This window comes from Lithobates pipiens, unplaced genomic scaffold (genome assembly GCF_037356315.1).
Source record: "Lithobates pipiens isolate NorthernLeopardFrog02 unplaced genomic scaffold, aLitPip1_a1.2 Scaffold_8, whole genome shotgun sequence".
Lineage (NCBI taxonomy): Eukaryota > Metazoa > Chordata > Amphibia > Anura > Ranidae > Lithobates > Lithobates pipiens.
Genome location: NW_027507903.1, coordinates 377,491,549 through 377,509,486, shown reverse-complemented (window position 1 = coordinate 377,509,486; position 17,938 = coordinate 377,491,549). Strand labels below are relative to the sequence as shown.

Here is a 17,938-nt window from a genome sequence, read left to right as displayed (position 1 = left end):
ATAAATAGAGGTCTTACATAGTTTCAGTGATGTGTATAGAATCGAGGGGACAGAAACCTAAACCTAATTGTAAGACAGATTGCTCATCTGAAGATAAAGGGCAAGACGCCAAATTAATTACGTTCAAGTGTAATAAGTGGAAGTGCTGGGTAGAGGTGTGGAGGGTGGTTTGCGAACAAATGTGTCTAGTTTGGTTTGTTGATGTTTACTTAGATCTGGTGAAGTTAGGTCTAAAAAATCGATGTCAATCAGTGTTTTTTTGGAACTGCTGGAAACTGATCAAAGAACCTTGGGAATAACACCATGTAATGTGTAGGAACCAGCTCCGCCATCTAATTGTGAGGGTAGAGGGGAAGGGTCCCCCAACGCATGTGCTGATTTGTGATTAGAAGATGTCTTTTTACCTTTACTAGGTGCTGCAGGGGAGGTGCCCCCACTATAGTGAAATTGCTTACATGTAGATTTTGAAGCAGCTGGATCCATAGAACGAGCACCTGTTGAATGAGAAATAGATGATGAGAGTGATGAATAAGACTCAGTTTGTGGAGGGACTACACTAGGTGGGGGGGTGCCACGTGGCACCTATCTCCTATCTTTCATTCTACCGCGAACCCCTCAGAAAAAGCAAGTTTGTCCTTGACGAATTTAGACTGCTTATTTTTAATGATGTCTTCATTCATCTCCTCCAGACGCTCTTTAACCTCCTTCCATTGATTGGAGAAGGGTGGAATGTCCAAGAGGTGCTGGTATTGTGTATTAAGCCTATTGATTTCACTGTCAAGTGAGATCATATCAAGAGTATACTGGCTAAATAAAGTTTCCATCAGTTCTAAACTGCAAGGGGTTAATGTTTTTTCCCAAGAAAATTTAAAGGAGGGGGAGGGGTCCTTAATGGTGGGGAAAAAGCTGGATTCTCAGACCCAGAGGACAGGTCTCTTCCCTAATATACTGTTTGAAGTATTCCATGTGCCAGTGTAGGTGTGACTTGCATTTTAAGGAGATTAAACATACTGGAATGTTTTAATCTTGTCATTGGACCTAGTACTGGTGGTCAGACACACAGTCTGTATTTGGGTCACGAAACCCGTCCAGGTTGTGCCTAAAACATCCATCAGATGCCCTCTAGGCCACTAAAAATAGACTGAGAAAAAGAAAAATATATATCTCAATTTTACAAATAGATTAAATGAAGTAGAAATAAGAACGAGAGAGGCCCTCCCCGAATATCGGGGAGTTAAAAGGATTGCACGGGGTTGTGAATCTGAATATCCAGAGATGAGCTATAAATACCCCACGGGTTCAACCTCCAAGCCTCAACTGGTAATCTCCACCAACCCCAGGTGTATTATCCACCTAATTGATATTGAGAAAATAATGAGTGGCCTCACATTGTGCAATAGAACACATAACGAGTTGTGTGCCATCATCCGAATTGAATAGAATAGAGGTATGAGAGTCTGAATCCCAACCCAGATCCATCAAGAGCAAAAAGGCAAGCGGACTATCTCGGTACAACTTAAACAGTTACAAGAAGAATTTATGAACAAAGTTTAAAAAAATTCAACAACATTTTATTAATACAAAAAACAAAATTAGAATAATTCCATAAAATTTACAGATGGCATGATATTTCAGCTAGTTTCGCAGTTTAACTGCTTCATCAGGAAATACATCTGCAAGAAATATAAAAATTCCATAACAATAAGGTAAGGTAATATTTAGTTAAGACAATAAAGATTGGTATGGTGACGAAGAAAAAGTTGGAAAAAGTCACAGTTGCAAACTGCTTACCCACACTCCAGCAAAAGGTGGGGCATGCTAGGCACCCAGTCAAAGCCTCCCGCGGTGACTAGGGGAGAGAAAATATATAGACAAAACCAGCAGGCCAATATCTAGATAGAATAATAAAATATATTCACATGCCAGATAGTAATAATGAAACTGTACCAAAGAAAAGGGTATCTACCTTAGTGATAAAAGTAATGGTGAAAAGTAGTGAAAACTGAACGTGGAACGAGATAAAAAGCCCCAAGTTGATGATTTAGGAATAACTAAAGAGGGAAACAGGGGGCTCAAGTGAGAAATTAAAAAACAAACAAAAAAAATGATGAGAATAAAGCAACAGAATGGAAAAGTGGTTTGGAAGCAAGGAGCAGGGGAGTCTAAAATGGGGAGGGACAACAGGGAAGGGAGGGGAGAAAAAAAGAGGGGAGGGGGGAAAGGGGAAGGGGGGAAGGTAGCCTAACATTATATTTTTACAGTGAGATTAGTTTCATTATAATTTTTCTAAGTTGTCCCTGTGTCATCCTTATTATTTAGTTAGGCCTTGCTAGTCAATTTTTTTTTTTTAAAGGCTGTTGAACCCTGGTGATTTTTGAGCTCTTTGACCAAGATCACCTCGGTGATCTTCACATCTCAAAGGTCTAGAGAATTTAAAAGCAGCCCAGAGAGGATTTCATTTTCTTTCCTTTCACGGCAGGTGTTGATGGGGGAATGCCTCCCGCAGGGCTATTATCTGTCGTCAAGGGGATGTGGGGAGCCTTCTCGATTGGTAGAACGCAATGATTATGGCTTTGGCTGCTGGCAGTAATGGCATGTAAAAAATCTGACAGGCTGATTGAATCCAAGTCCACCAATGGATCGACTTGGGTATAATCAGCTTGCCCATAGATGGATCAAATCTCAGCCAGTCCTGGCTTTATTTCAATACCCGTATGACCAGCTAAAGTGTCCTCTTGTTATTTCGTGTTCCTGTGGTATTACATGGCACCCATCTCCCCATCCAAGTTCTTCAGCAATAAAAATACATAAAAAGGCACACCTTAGATTACTTATTGAACCAGAGAGTGTGGAAAATGTTGTGTGCCTGACTGCCTCTGCACAACATTCGAGAAAGAACCAATCAAAATCTACTACACTTGTGCAAAAAAATAATAATTTGGCAGAAGAAAGTCTGTAAGAAAAATATTGAGGGCTCCGTGCGGATATAACTATGGTTGCAGACTCCCCTAATAGCCTCCCACAAGGGGCTATAAGGTAAAAATAAAGCAGAGTGGGCTTGGTGGCACTACCTATAGGCTAGAAGGTGATTGATCAAACCCTCTAAGTGTAAAGGTGGGTATGTGTATGGTGCAACGACCAATAAAATAAATAAACTCCACTAATTATAAAAACCTCAAGTGCTTGATAAACATAAAAGCATCCTATAATGTGACACATAGTGAAGTGATTATATGTGAAAACAGCAGTGTGTAAAATACACCTACCCTCGCAGATACGTGATAATATTGGGGTTAGAGTTCCCACTCAACAGCTCCTATTGCCCCTATGTTGATAAACATAAAAGCATCCTATAATGTGACATATATGTAGTGATATATTATAATGGGCAGATAATTAATTATTAGTTATTATAATGATGATGTAAGTACTCTTCCGCAGCAACCCAATTCTTCCAGAGAGGTGCACTTTATTGACTTCCAACACAGAAAAAAGTCTTGCAACACATGACAAAATCCAACAGAGTAATATGGCAACGAATACCAGCCTTCAGAGTCCCACGTTTCCTTCATAATCACACACCCAGAATGAATAGACTAAACGCAAAGTTATATTCAGCTGCCCTAATGTGCATTCTTGAATATTAACATTAACAGAGAGAGAGTCACTATCTGTCCCCTGTGATATGGGGAGTAAATCTTGTTTGTCCACTTCCCCTTTGATCAACAAGTCCCCTTAGATATGCGTAATTCAGTTGGCTTCAGTTGACAACTCAACCATTGTCAACTGAAATCTGGCCTGGTCAATCTTGTACTACTTGTGCATATATATAATAATAATATAAAATCCCACATAAATCTACCAACATATTACAACATATACCCCCACTTGGGTCAGTTCTAACTACTAGAACTGACCCATAAATCAAACAACAAAAAATATCCTTATGATTTAAGGTACTGAATGCTTTACAATGGCTCATATAAAATATGAAGTTAAAACTGGTTACATCTCTCTTCACCAGCCTCTAAAATATCCTCATGAAACAGTGATGAGATTAAATAACTTTTAGACCATGACTGGAAAAGGATTTGGTAAACATCAGTGGCCCATATAGCTGTTAAGCCTTATTATATCACATCAAGATCTTGAATATTGCGCAAAGACGAGCTGATGTCACAGTCCATTCTTCGGTCTGACTTCATCACATCTCACTGAAAGTAAACTCGGTATGCTCTGGGAGCTCCAATCCACATAAGTCCAGGATTCTTTCATTTTCATGCTCAAGCTTTTCATTTTTAAAGATGCTTTTGCACAAACATTCTACTTTCAACTTTATAGTAAGAAGAACCATCAGTGTACCAGCACTCACTTTCAAGGTCAAAAGGTTTGGCTACAGCAGTAAAAACTCTGTGCTGCAAACTATTTCCTTGCACTTGACATTCATGTGCTTAAAGCTGTAGTCCATCTTGCAAGCATTTTACAATTCACATCTGCTTCTTTCCATTTAATATTTGAGCAATGGTGACCTGTTGTGTACCTGTCAAGTACCAGAATTTGTTGGTTGCCAGCCACAATTAGCTTTTTTATAAATTACCTTCAATAGAACAGTTACTTGAATCATGCAGTCCATAATTCCACCTGAATGGGACCACAAGATGGTTTTTATAGTATCAGCTTGACATCGTGTTTATCAGATCATGTGTCCAGACAAGGCGGTAGTGGAAATTCTTGCCAATATTTTTGCCATGAAAGGTAGAAAGTTATTTTTCATCTATATATGTCATAGCCTTCAGCATATTATAAACAATTGATTCAACAAATTTCAAATCATGACTAGAGTGATGAATTTCACTCGCCCCTCTTATAAATTTAGAAAAACCACCCAACATACTATTCTACTCAGTCTAAGTATACAAATACTCAGACACCCAGTAATTTATGCTATGCCAAGCCATTGTGCAGAATCTCACCTTAAATGTCAAATATATTGATCAATACGTATTATGTGATATGTACAGAAGTTATGAAAATTATTTTAGATTTAAATGATTATCTTTGGTTTTAAGATAAAGTTCAAGAAATAAAACATAATGAAAATAAAAAATGAAAAGCAAAATATATCATGAAAAGGGATAAAAAATTTAAATTAGGGCGTTGAAGAAAAGTAAAAACAAAAACGGGTCCATTGAAAAGAAAAGAAAAAAATTAAAAAAAGAAATTTGAATGTCCAAAAAAAAAGAAAAATCCATTGCTTGGTGAATATTGAGAGAGTCCATGAATTCTTTATAATTCCTTGTAAAGTGATATATTGTCTATTCAGGGTTTCTCACTCGCCAGCAATTTCAGATACTTCTAGTGCTTCTTCTATTCACATGCAAACAAGCATCTCAGGCAATATCTGAAAGATAAAAAACTCTCCAACAAAAGACTCATTAGCAAGGTCCTTAAACGTTGTTTAACCACTTGCTTACTGGGCACTTAAACCCCCTCCTGCCCAGACCAATTTTCAGCTTTCAGCGCTGATGCACTTTGAATGACAATTGCGCGGCCATACAACACTGTACCCAAATTAAATTTTTATCATTTTTTTCCCACAAATAGAGCTTTCTTTTGGTGATATTTAATTACAGTTGGGAGTTTTATTTTTTGCTAAACAAAAAAAGATGCAAAAAAAATCATGTTTAACCGATTGAGATCCGTGCTATAGCCGGCTACAGCGCGGACCTGCTTTGCCGGGACTACGTCTGTTGACGTTGTCCCATGCACGAGCGGCCTGCGCGCCCCCTGAGGGGCGCGCGTGGCGTGCTCTGTGATCAGCGAGTCTATGAGACTCGCCTGATCATAGATCGGAGCAACGGGTCGATCCCGACCCCTTACCACGTAATCAGCTGTCAGCCAATGACAGCTGATCATGTGATCACAACAGAGCCGGTAATCGGCTATTTTTCCTCCTCGCGCTGACAGCGTGAGGAGAAAAAAAAAAGCCGATCACCGGCGGCCGTGAGAGGGACTTCACGGCCAAGTCATCAGTGCCCACCTGCCCCCTGCCAGTGCAACCTAATTAAAGTAAATGGTGCCACCCATCAGTACCACCCCTTAGTGCCCATAATGCCACCTATCAGTGCCCACAGTGCCACCTATCAGTGCCCACAATCTGCCTCAACAGTGCTGCAGCTCATATGCCACATATCCGTGCCCATCAGTGTCATCTACCAGTGCCCATCAGTGCCACCTATCAGAGCCACCTATCAGTGCCACCTATCAGTGCCCATCAGTCCCATCTATCAGTGGTACCTATCCGTGCCCATCTGTGCCACCCATCCATGCCACCCATCCGTGCCATCTTATCTGTGCCCATCTTTGCCCATCAGTGCTGCCTTATCTGTGCCCATCAGTGCTGCCTTATCTGTGCCCATCAGTACCGACTTATATGTGCCTATCAGTACCGCCTTATCTGTGCCTATCGGTGCCACCTTAACCATGCCTATCAGTGCCCACCAGTGCAGCCTATCAGTGCCCACCAGTGCAGCCTATCAGTGCCCACCAGTGCCGCCTCATCAGCGCATTTCAATGAAGGAGAAAAATGACCTGTTTGCAAAATTTTATAACGAACTATTAAACATGATTTTATTTTTTTTTCATCTTTTTTGTTTGTTTAGCAAAAAATAAAACTCCCAGCTGTAATTAAATACCACCAAAAGAAATCTCTATTTGTGGGAAAAAAATGATAAAAATTTCATTTGGGTACGGTGTTGTATGACCGCGCAATTGTCATTCAAATTGCATCAGCGCTGAAAGCTGAAAATTGGTCTGGGCAGGAGGGGAGTTTAAGTGTCCAGTAAGCAAGTGGTTAATAGTTTGTTATAAAATTTTGCAAACAGGTAATTTTTCTCCTTCATTAAAATGCGCTGATGAGGCAGCACTGGTGGGCACTGATAGGCTGCACTGGTGGGCACTGATAGGCACAGTTAAGGTGGCACCGATAGGCACAGATAAGGCGGCACTGATGGGCAAAGATGGGCACAGATAAAATGGCACTGATGGGTGGCACGGATGGGTGACACTAATGGGCACTGATAGGTACCACTGATAGATGGGACTGATGGGCACTGATAGGTGGCACTGATAGGTGGCTCTGATAGGTGGCACTGCTGGGCACTGATGGGCGGTACTGATGGGCACTGGTAGATGACACTGATGGGCATGGATATGTGGCACTGAGGTGCAGCACTGTTGTTGAGGCAGATTGTGGGCACTGATAGGTGGCACTGTGGGCACTGATAAGTGGCACTGTGGGCACTGATGGGTGGCACTATGGGCACTAATGGGTGGCACTGATGGGTGGCACTTTTGCCTTTCCTTAGGTGGCACTGGCAGGGGGCAGGTGGGCACTGATGAGCTGGCGCCAGCTCGCCATGATCGGGACTGAAGTCCCTCTCACGGCCGCTGGTGATCGGCTTTTTTTTTCTGCTCGCGTTGACAGCAAAAATTACCGGCTCTGTTGTCATCACATAATCAGCTGTCATTAGCTGACAGCTGGTCACGTGGTAAGGGGTCCAGGTCGATCCCTTACTCCGATCTGTGATCAGGCGAGTCTCATAGACTCGCTGATCACAGAGCACACCGCGTGCGCCCCTCAGGGGGCGCGCAGGTTGCTCGTGCACGGGACGACGTCAATAGACGTCGTCCCGGCAAAGCAGGTCCGCGCTGTAGTCGTCATTCGGCTATAGCGCGGATCTCTAGCGGTTAAAGTTAAAACAAAGCACTATTTACACGTTTACAGTTTGAAACTAATTCACCCCCACTGCTAGAGAAGTGTCATTTGTATTTAAAAACAGATCTGGAGACACACCTCGGGTCCGCCGTGGCCACAGTCCAAAGTTTGTGCTGTTCAGGAGGGAGGCTTGCTGTGACTTTGATATCTATTTGCTGGCTTTTGAACTGTGAAATGTGAGTTTAAAGGTTGAAGTGTTTTTGTGTTTTAATAAATTGATTCATACAGTTTTACACTATTGAAGCAGCTTTATTATTTTACATGTGGAATATTTGAATTTGCACAATGGATGATTGGAGCAATGGTTCACTACTTGCTGTTTGGCTGATAAGCGCCTGATATGAAAGTGCAGGCATTGGGAGTTGGTGAGTGCATTTCTTAAGCGAGTGGAATCACTGATCAATTTGGTGTGGTGGATGGAATAAGAAGAGGCATTACTTCAAAGGATACTTTTGGACACTCTCATGAACTTTATCTTAATTGTGTTTGTTCTGTGACACATTTATTTGGTTCACTTATCATAGGGTGATACAATCGTTGTTCTCACACATGTTGTTCATACCATTTAATTGTTGTCACGTTTCTTGGAGTTAGTTATAAGTTATGGTTAAGCGCCACTATTTTTCCTTTTTTCTGATTCTAGATTTAAAAGGTAAAATACGATTTGCACTTTACACATTTTTTCAAGTGGCAGCTCTAGTTGAGTAGAGGTGGGTATTTAGGTAAAGGGTGGAAATTTTTGGACTACCTGCAGTTTTTGTAATAATTCCAAAATAGTTGCTATCCTGTGTGATAATTCATAGGGAGATTCACTTTACATTTGTTGGCTCTTCCCACGCATAGTAACATCAGAACGTACACCATACAAAACACACAAGTCCAGTAATATGTCCCTTGTCCTCAGAGGCTGAATTCAGATTTGTTTAATTCTCATCCAAAGACCACTTCCTATAGAATGTTGTATGACTCTTTCTAAATCAGATGGGTTTAGACTGTACATATCTCTGAAATTCTGCAAGTCACAAAACCATTTTAAAAATCTGTTTAAATCATGGCAGGGAATCATTCATATTTCTCTAATGCCACATACACACGTAGCGGACTATCCGACGGACTTAGTCTGGCGGACTTCCCGCCAGACTGTCCGTTCGACTTTCCGAATGGGCTACTTGCCCACACACGGCACTTTTTCAGCGGACTAATACGGCGTACTAAGTCCACCGTACTATCCGCCCTACTTTTGAAATGAACAGACTCGCCCACAAAAGTGGAGGAAAGTCCGCTCATTTCGAGCGGGTCTCCAGGTAGGCGGGACCCGTGAAGGAGACGTTGCTGGCCCCGCCACCTGGTATGGACTTAAAGGGGAACCCCCATGCCGAAAAAATCGGTGTGGGGGTTCCCCCCAGGTCCACATCAGACCCTTGTCCGAGCACACTACCCGGCCAGCCAGGAAAGGGGGGGACGAGCGAGCGCCCCCCCCCCTCCTGAGCAGTACCAGGCCGCCTGCCCTCAACATGGGGTGTTGATGAGGACAAGGGCCTCTTCCCGACAACCCTGGCCGTTGGTTGTCGGGGTCTGTGGGCGGGGGGGCTTATCGGAATCCGGGAGCCCCCTTTAATAAGGGGGCCCCCGATACCAGCCCCCCACCCTATTTGAATGAGTATAGGGTACAATGTACCCCTACCCATTCACCTGTGAAAAAAAGTACAAAAAAAACACAACACAGGGTAAAATAGTTTATTGCACAGCTCCGGGGGTCTTCCATCTTCAGGGGTCTTCTCGCTGGACTCCTCGGCTATCTTCTGCTAGCTCTTTTGCTAGCGGAGGAGCCCGGCTTTCTTCCTCGCCGCCCTCTTCTTCCGTCTTCGGGGGTCTTGTGCCTCTCTTCAGTTCTTCTGCCGGGCCACCGCGCCTTCTTATAGCTCTCTTACAGGCGGTGGTCCGTCTTCTGTCGCCGCTGTTGTTGTCGCCGCCACCTTCTGTTCTTCTGTTCTTCTCTTCAGATGTTGACTCGTCGCATCCTCCACTCACAATGGCTCCGACGCGATGCGCGGCGACTTATATAGGGACATCACCGGATGATGTCCCCGCCCATTATGGTGTCGCAGTCCCAGATAATAGGCGGGGACATCATCCGGTGATGTCCCTATATAAGTCGCCGCGCGCCCGGTCCCCGTCATTGTGAGCGGAGGGAGCGACGAGTCAACATCTGAATTGAAGAGAAGAACAGAAGGCGGCGGCGACGACGACGACGACGGCGGCGACAGAAGACCGGGCCACCGCCTGTAAAAGAGCTATAAGAAGGCGCGGTGTCCCGGCAGCAGAACCGAAGTGGGGGACAAGACCCCCGAAGTCGGAAGAAGAGGCCGGGCCGAGGAAGAATGCCGGGTTCCTCCACTAGTAAAAGAGCTAGAAGAAGATAGTGGAGGAGTCCGGCGAGAAGACCCCCGAAGACGTAAGACCCTCGGAGCTGTGCAATAAACTATTTTATCTTGTGTGTTGTGTTTTTTTTTACTGTATTTTACAGGTGAATGGGTAGGGGTACATTGTACCCCATACTCATTCACATAGGGTGGGGGGCCGGTATCCGGGGGCCCCCTTATTAAAGGGGGCTCTCGGATTCCGATAAGCCCCCCGCCCGCAGACCCCGACAACCAACGTCCAGGGTTGTCGGGAAGAGGCCCTTGTCCTCATCAACATGGGGACAAGGTGCTTTGGGGTGGGGGCCTGGTACGGCTCAGGAGGGGGGGGGGGGGCGCTCGCTCGTCCCCCCTTTCCTGGTCGGCCGGGTAGCGTGCTCATACAAGTGTCTGATGTGGACCTGGGGGGACCCCCACACCGATTTTTTTCGGCGTTGGGGTTCCCCTTTAAGTCCATACCAGGTGGCAGGGCCAGCGACGTCTTCTTCGCGGGCCCCGCCTACCTGGAGACCCGCTCGTAATGACCGGACTTTTCTCCGGGCGGGAAAAGTCCGTTCATTTCAAAAGTACGGCGGACTGGCATACGCACGGCCGGATTGTCCGCCGAAATGCAAGTCCGGCGGGAAGATTGGAGTGCAAAACTACTTTCTAAGTCCGCCGTACTTTTGGGCCAAAAAAGTACGCCGGAGGCTACACACGGGGGGGATTGTCCGGCGGACTTGAGTTTGCCGGACTTTTCCACCCGATTGTTTGTTTGATCGTGTGTACGCGGCATAAGAATCACATCTAATTCTTTTGCTTTCAAAGGCTTCATTGATATAAACTGCGGTGGTCACAATGGGTGCAGCTGGCAATGAATTATCAGATTTAATATGAGGTTCTGTTTCATTTGATAGAAAGTTTGTGTTTGTATTTTGCTGAAGATTTCTGAATCCAAGATTTGATGTATATCTGCATTCCTGAGATCTCTAATTCCATAATTCATAATTATTTGTCTCTCATTTTCCTCTGATAATTCATCACAACGTTTAGATTTCTCAAGCAAAGCTCCCCCAACGATAACTGCATGCAATTTTAAATTTACTGTCTCAATTGGTTTTGTAACCTCAAACATTGTTGCTATTATTAACTGCATTCTGTAAATGGGTAATTTCCCCAACCTTACCCTTCAAAGAACTTTCCATTCTTAAACAGCAAGATAATAAGCCCTGTAAAATACAACCTTTTCTTTTACTTTCTGAAATTTTGCTATCAGAAAACATTTTTCTCTGAAAATTCCTTCATCGTCGTCCACGTCTGCTTACATTTTTCTGGATTTCATAAGGACCACCATAGCGCTTAATATATTTTAATACCCATCTGTTAACTTTATCAGAACAGACACTAGCTTCACACTGAGTACCGTATATACTCGAGTATAGGCCGACCCGAATATAAGCCGAGGCCCCCAATTTACCCCCAAAAAACTGGAAAACTTATTGACTCGTGTATAAGCCGAGGGTGAGACATGGCTGTCCATCCCTGTGTGTGTGTCCGTCCATCCCTGTGTGTCCATCCATCCCTGTGTGTGTGTCCGTCCATCCATCCCTGTGTGTGTATCCATCCATCCATCCATCCATCCCTGTGTGTGTGTGTGTGTGTGTGTGTGTGTATTCATCCATCCATCCATCCCTGTGTGTGTGTGTGTGTGTGTGTGTGTGTATCCATCCATCCATCCATCCCTGTGTGTGTGTGTGTATCCATCCATCCATCCATCCCTGTGTGTGTGTGTGTGTGTGTGTGTGTCCGTGCAGCCTTGTGTGTGTGTGTCCGTGTGTGTGTGTGTGTGTGTGTGTGTGTGTGTGTGTGTGTGTGTGTGTGTGTGTGTGTGTGTGTGTGTCCGTGCAGCCTTGTGTGTGTGTCCAGCCTACCTGTGTCCCAAGCCTCCGTCCCGAGCCGCCGTCGTCCCGAGCCTCCTCCGACCCGTGCCGTGCCTCCTCCGTCCCGTGCCTCCTCCGTCCCGTGCCGTGCCTCCTCCTTCCCGTGCCTCCTCCGTCCCGTGCCGTGCCTCCTCCGTCCCGTGCCTCCTCCGTCCCGTGCCGTGCCGATGGATCGCCGCTCTTCTCGGCGGCCATTCTACAATTCAAAATTCCGCCTCCGCCTGTGATAGGCGGAACACTCAATTTCCCAGCAGCCTGTGTTCCGCCTATCACGGACATCCTCTCATACTCGTCCGTAGTATGAGAATGAGCGGATGTCCGTGATAGGTGGAACACTGACTGCTGGGAAATTCAGTGTTCCGCCTATCACAGGCGGAGGCGGAGAAGGAGGCGCGGCTTTTAAATTTTAATGTCCGCCGTCTGTCTGCTCGATACGCTGATCGAGCAGTCAGACAGCGGTGACTCGAGTATAAGCCGAGGGGGCACTTTCAGCCTCAAAAAAGAGGCTGAAAATCTCGGCTTATACTCGAGTATATACGGTAAGCATTTTGACTATATTACTAATAATAAAAAAAAAAAAGGAAATATTTTACTCACCGCATTAGTTACTCCGGCTTGCAGTTCAGATCTTCTGGTAAACGACACAGTCCCTTTTTTTGTTGTTGTTTCCAGTCTCCAGAGAATAATTCTGGGGTTCCCAACTAGTTGAACCACTTGCCAACTGCCTCACGCCGATATACGTCAGCAGAAGGGATCGTACAGGCAAACTAACGTGCTTGTACGTGGCCCTTTAAGAAACAGAAAGTCGGCGTGCCTGCGGGTCCCGCAGACTCAATCACCACGGGGATAGCCGAGATTGCCTCAAGGAGAGGAGGAACGGGGAGATGCTAATTTAAACAAGGATCTCCCCGTTCTGCCTAGTGACAGTGTCAATGATCTCTGCTCCCTGTGATCGGGAGCAGAGATCAGTGATGTGTCACATGTAGCCACACCCCCCACAGTTGGAAACATGCCCCGGGACACACTTAACCCTTACCCTGCTCCCTAGTGGTTAACTCCTTCACTGCCAGTGTCATTTACACAGGAATCAGTGCATTTGTATAGCACTGATTGCTATATAAAGTACAATGGTCCCAAAAACGTGTCAAAAATGTCTGATGTGTCTGCCATAATGTGTCAGTCATGATCAAAATTGCTGATCACCGCCATTACTAGTAAAAAAAAAAATGAATAAAAATGCTCTAAAACTCCCTATTTTGTAAATGCTATAACTTTTGTGCAAAGCAATCAATAAACGCTTATTGCGATTTTTTTTTTACCAAAAATATATAAAAGAATATGTATGGGCCTAAACTGAGAGAATTTTTTTTATATTTTTTGGGGATATTTATTACAGAAAAATGTAAAAAAACTTGTTTTTTTTCAAAATTTTCACTATTTTTTGGTTTATAGCGCAAAAAAATAAAAGCCTCAGAGGTGATCAAATACCACCAAAAGAATACTCTATTTGTGGGAATAAAGGGACGTCAATTTTGTTTAGGAGCCACGTCGCACGACCGCGCAATTGTCAGTTAAAGCGACGCAGTGCTCTGGTCAGGAACGGGGTAAATTCTTCCGGGGCTGAAGTGGTTAATTTTGTAGATCATAAACAAAATAATAGTGTAGCGCTAATTATATAGTGATATAAACACAAGAGAAAAAATCCGTGTGTAAGCAATCTTCGAATGCTAAAAAAAACTAGAAATGTAGCCTTCTATCATGTGATTAATCCGTATATAAGAGGATAATATACTTGAAATGGGATATCTGAGTGAAAACAATCATATATAAACAACAAAGAATAAAGTCCTCTATCATGTGACTGATACACGTGAAGTGAGATGAGAGGCCTTCTTCAGGTAAAATAGACGTTTCACTAATCAGGTGTAGCAAGATGTGTCAACTTGTCTGGAGTAATCAAGAAAGTAGATGGAATACTCTTACCAGATGCGGTGGACTCCCCAGTCTTACGACAGTAGAGTCAGGAACGCTTAGGGTCTGCACATGCGACCAGATGGTAGATTGGAAGCAGTCCAACGGGATTCCCAGAAGGCTCCGGGTGGTGAAACAACCGTGGCAAGCGTCTCTTCAGGGGGATCCCTCAAGTTGTCCGGATCAAGTGTGGCCCATTTACATTCCAGACCCCAAATGTAAAGGGGGTTGACAAGGATGGTAGGAACAAAAGAAAAAAGAAAGCTCCAAATGGTGCAGGTCAAAAAAAGTTTACCATGAGGTATTTATTAAAAAGTCATAAAAAAGGACATAAATTATGATAAGTGATCACAAAACGGAAGCGGCAATAAGAGCAATGTGGGGTGCTAGATGCAAGCCCGACGCGTTTCGACAAAGAGTGTCTTCAACAGGGGCATTATGTTATTGTTGTTTATATATGATTGTTTTCACTCAGATATCCCATTTCAAGTATATTATCCTCTTATATACGGATTAATCACATGATAGAAGGCTACATTTCTAGTTTTTTTTAGCATTCGAAGATTGCTTACACACGGATTTTTTCTCTTGTGTTTATATCACTATATAATTAGCGCTACACTATTATTTTGTTTATAACTTTGGACTTTGTTTGAAGTGTCAGCAGCTGTTTTTTTCACCTGTATTCCAATATAGCGCGGTGTTTTCCCCCTACCAATTTTGTAGATCAGACTCTCTTATGTCACAAGCAGACATTAGAGTCACAGCACAGCTCTTGGGTCTCCATCAGACTTCTGTCCACCTCACAGGATTGTTGTCACCACCGACTTCTGTTACTATGTTCCGAAAATGCTCTTCTGGTCACTTGAGCGGCACCGATGTAGTGATGTATCCTTCAAAGAACAGGTCACGGCACCAATGTAGCGATATATTATAGTGGGTAGATAATTTAATTAGTAGTAGTTATAATGATGTAAGTACTCTTCCGCAGCAACCCAATTCTTCTAGAGAGATGCACTTTATTGACTTTCAACACAGAACAAAGTCTTGCAACACATGACAAAATCCAACAAAGTAATATGACAATGAATACTAGCCTTCAGAGTCCCATGTTTCGTAGACCTGTGCCTTCATAATCACACGCCCAGAATGAATAGACTGAACGCAAAGTTATATTCAGCTGCAGTCATAAACTGCCCTAATTTGAATTCTTGCATATTAACATTAACGGAGCCCCGGAACACTATCTGTCCCCTTTGATATGGGGAGTAAATCTTGTTTGTCCACTTCCCCTTTGATCAACAATTCCCTTTTGATATGTGTAATTGAGTTGGCTTCCGTTGACAACTCAACCATCGTCAACTGAAATCTGGCCTTATCAATCTTGTACTGTATGTGTACATATACATAATATAAAATCCCACATAAATCTACCAACATATTTCAATATAGTGAAAAGATTATATGTGAAAGCATTAGTTTGGGAAATACACCTACCCTCACAGATACGTGATAAGATTGGGGTTGGAAAAAACCTAATCAACCCAAAAACTTTTTAACTGTGAAGTGGCACCAAATAGCATAATTATTTTTTTTTTTAAATGTGTAGCGTTAAAATATTTCAAAACACCATGATTAAACTCAAAAAATGAAGTATAACTAAAAGTTCATATATACACTTCAAAAATTAAATAGTCCAATCAAAAAAATTTAGTATTGCTGTGACAAATGCAGGAAATTCCAAGGTGACAATTGCTTAGATTATCAGGTGACTCTTGTTCTCCTCCTTATGGGTCCCCACTCACCAGTTCCTATTACCCCTGCAGGGGTAGTTGGCATATAGGAATAACCAGACGTCTCGTCCCTTGATAGCTCTTCCAGCTGGTTCACCAGGTCAAGATACCTTAGGCTCTCCTCTATTATATCCAGCGATTCCCAGGTACAGAGCAGTTCCAGAAATACTTCAATGACGTTCCAGTGATAAATCCTCATAAGGAAGTGATATGGGCTCCCATACTGTAAAAAGGTTATTTTATTAAAAAGGCAAATTAAAAACAAATGTCCCATGCAATGGGTAAAAGAAGTTCCAAAACGAAACTACAGTCTATGGTGAACACAAATGGTCAGGGGCCGTTAAGTAGCATTTGCTCCAACTGCGGACTGCCTCAGACAATGTCTACGATGAAACATGTAAGGCGGAGCCACACACCCACATCACTTCCGGTACACTATCAGAGAGCATGGAATGCAGTTGGAGCGCACGCTCTTTACCTGCCCCTGACCATTTGTGTTCACCATAGACTGTAGTTTAGTTTGGGAGTTTATTTTACCCATTGCATGGGACGTTTGTTTTTAATTTGATTTTTTATTAAAATAACCTTTGATACTACACTATGGGAGCCCATATCTCTTCCTTATGAGAATTTATCACTGGGACTTCATTGAAGTATTTCTGGAACTGCTCTGTACCTGGGAATTGCTGGATATAATAGAGGAGAGTCTAAGGTATATTGACCTGGTGAACCAGCTGGAGGAGCTATCAAGGGAACATCTGGTTATTCCTATATGCCAACTACCCCTGCAGGAATAATAGGAGCTGGTGAGTGGTGACCCATAAGGGGGAGCACAAGAGTCACCTAATGATCTGAGCACTTGTCACCTTGGAATTTCCACAGCAATACTGCATTTTTTTTTTTGATTGAACTATTAACTTTTTTGAAGTGTATATATGAACTTTTAATTATACTTATTTTTTTGAGTTTTATCATGGTGTTTTGAAATATTTTAATGCTACACATTTTTATTTTATTTTTTATGCTATTTGGTGCAACTTCACAGTTACAAAGTTTTTGGGTGGATTAGGTTTTTTCCAACCCCAATATTATCAAGTATCTGTGAGGGTAGGTGCATTTCACACATTGCTGCTTTCACATATAATCATTTCACTACATGTCACATTATAGGATGCTTTTATGTTTATCAAGCACTTGAGGTTTTTATAATTAGTGGAGTTTATAAATTTTATTGGTCATCGCACCAGGCACAAATCCACCTTTACACTTAGAGGGTTTGATCAATCACCTTCTGGCCTATAGGTAGAGCCACCAACCCCACTCTGCTTTATTTTTTTTTTTAAAGTATGTGGCTTTCCCCATAGGCTGATCTAAATATATGCGGATATGGGTCAGGGAAATATTTATCAATTTATGATCAATGAATTAATAAGAGACACTTGAAGTGAACTGTCAAAACCAGATAGGCCACAGACACAGGCTAAGGTCATAAAAGAGAATTGTTTCTTTCATCACAAAAGGCAAAAAGAGGTGAGAAAAATATTGTGAGAACATTTACTGTACCATGAAGAGTTGATTAAGAGTGTCAAGTTCTCAGCCATACTGTAGTATGGTTAGCATGGATGTTCAAAGCAGCAGTATTTACTGCAGAGCAAATTGTAGATCAGCAGTGTCATTTTTCTCAGTCACACATAGCATGGATATGGTTAGCATGAATATTCATAACAGCATTTACCTGTGAAGTAGCATGGAAGACTGAGAAAGAGAAAATGAAAAGAGCTATAGTAATCTGCTTTTATACTGTGAAATAAAAATTCTGAAAAGCTGTTTAATGTATATTTAACATGAAATTGTTAAATTGTTAATTGTTTTTTTTTGTTTGTTTGTTTTTTAGGAAATTCAACTGATCCATTAAAGAACAATTATGTAGTACAGTGGCTGTCTAAACCGGATGCAGATTACCCAACCCAAAAAAAGTCTTCAAGTAAAAGACCTATTTATAATTCTGCTTGTGGCATAAATTGCATGCTCTTGCAGCTATGGACTTTTGCTCTTTTC

General features: G+C 42.8%; 1 protein-coding gene across 4 annotated transcripts in view; it reads left to right on the top strand.

Annotated features, from left to right (window-relative positions):
* Positions 1-17,938, top strand: part of LOC143964080 (A disintegrin and metalloproteinase with thrombospondin motifs 2-like) — a 1,751,863-nt gene that overhangs the window by 1,573,908 nt on the left and 160,017 nt on the right. For all 4 annotated transcript variants that reach the window (XM_077473787.1, XM_077473788.1, XM_077473790.1 and 1 more), the window contains exon 21: positions 17,775-17,864. In XM_077473787.1, coding sequence (XP_077329913.1) covers positions 17,775-17,864 — 90 coding nt within the window. The remainder of the gene's footprint in view (positions 1-17,774; positions 17,865-17,938) is intronic.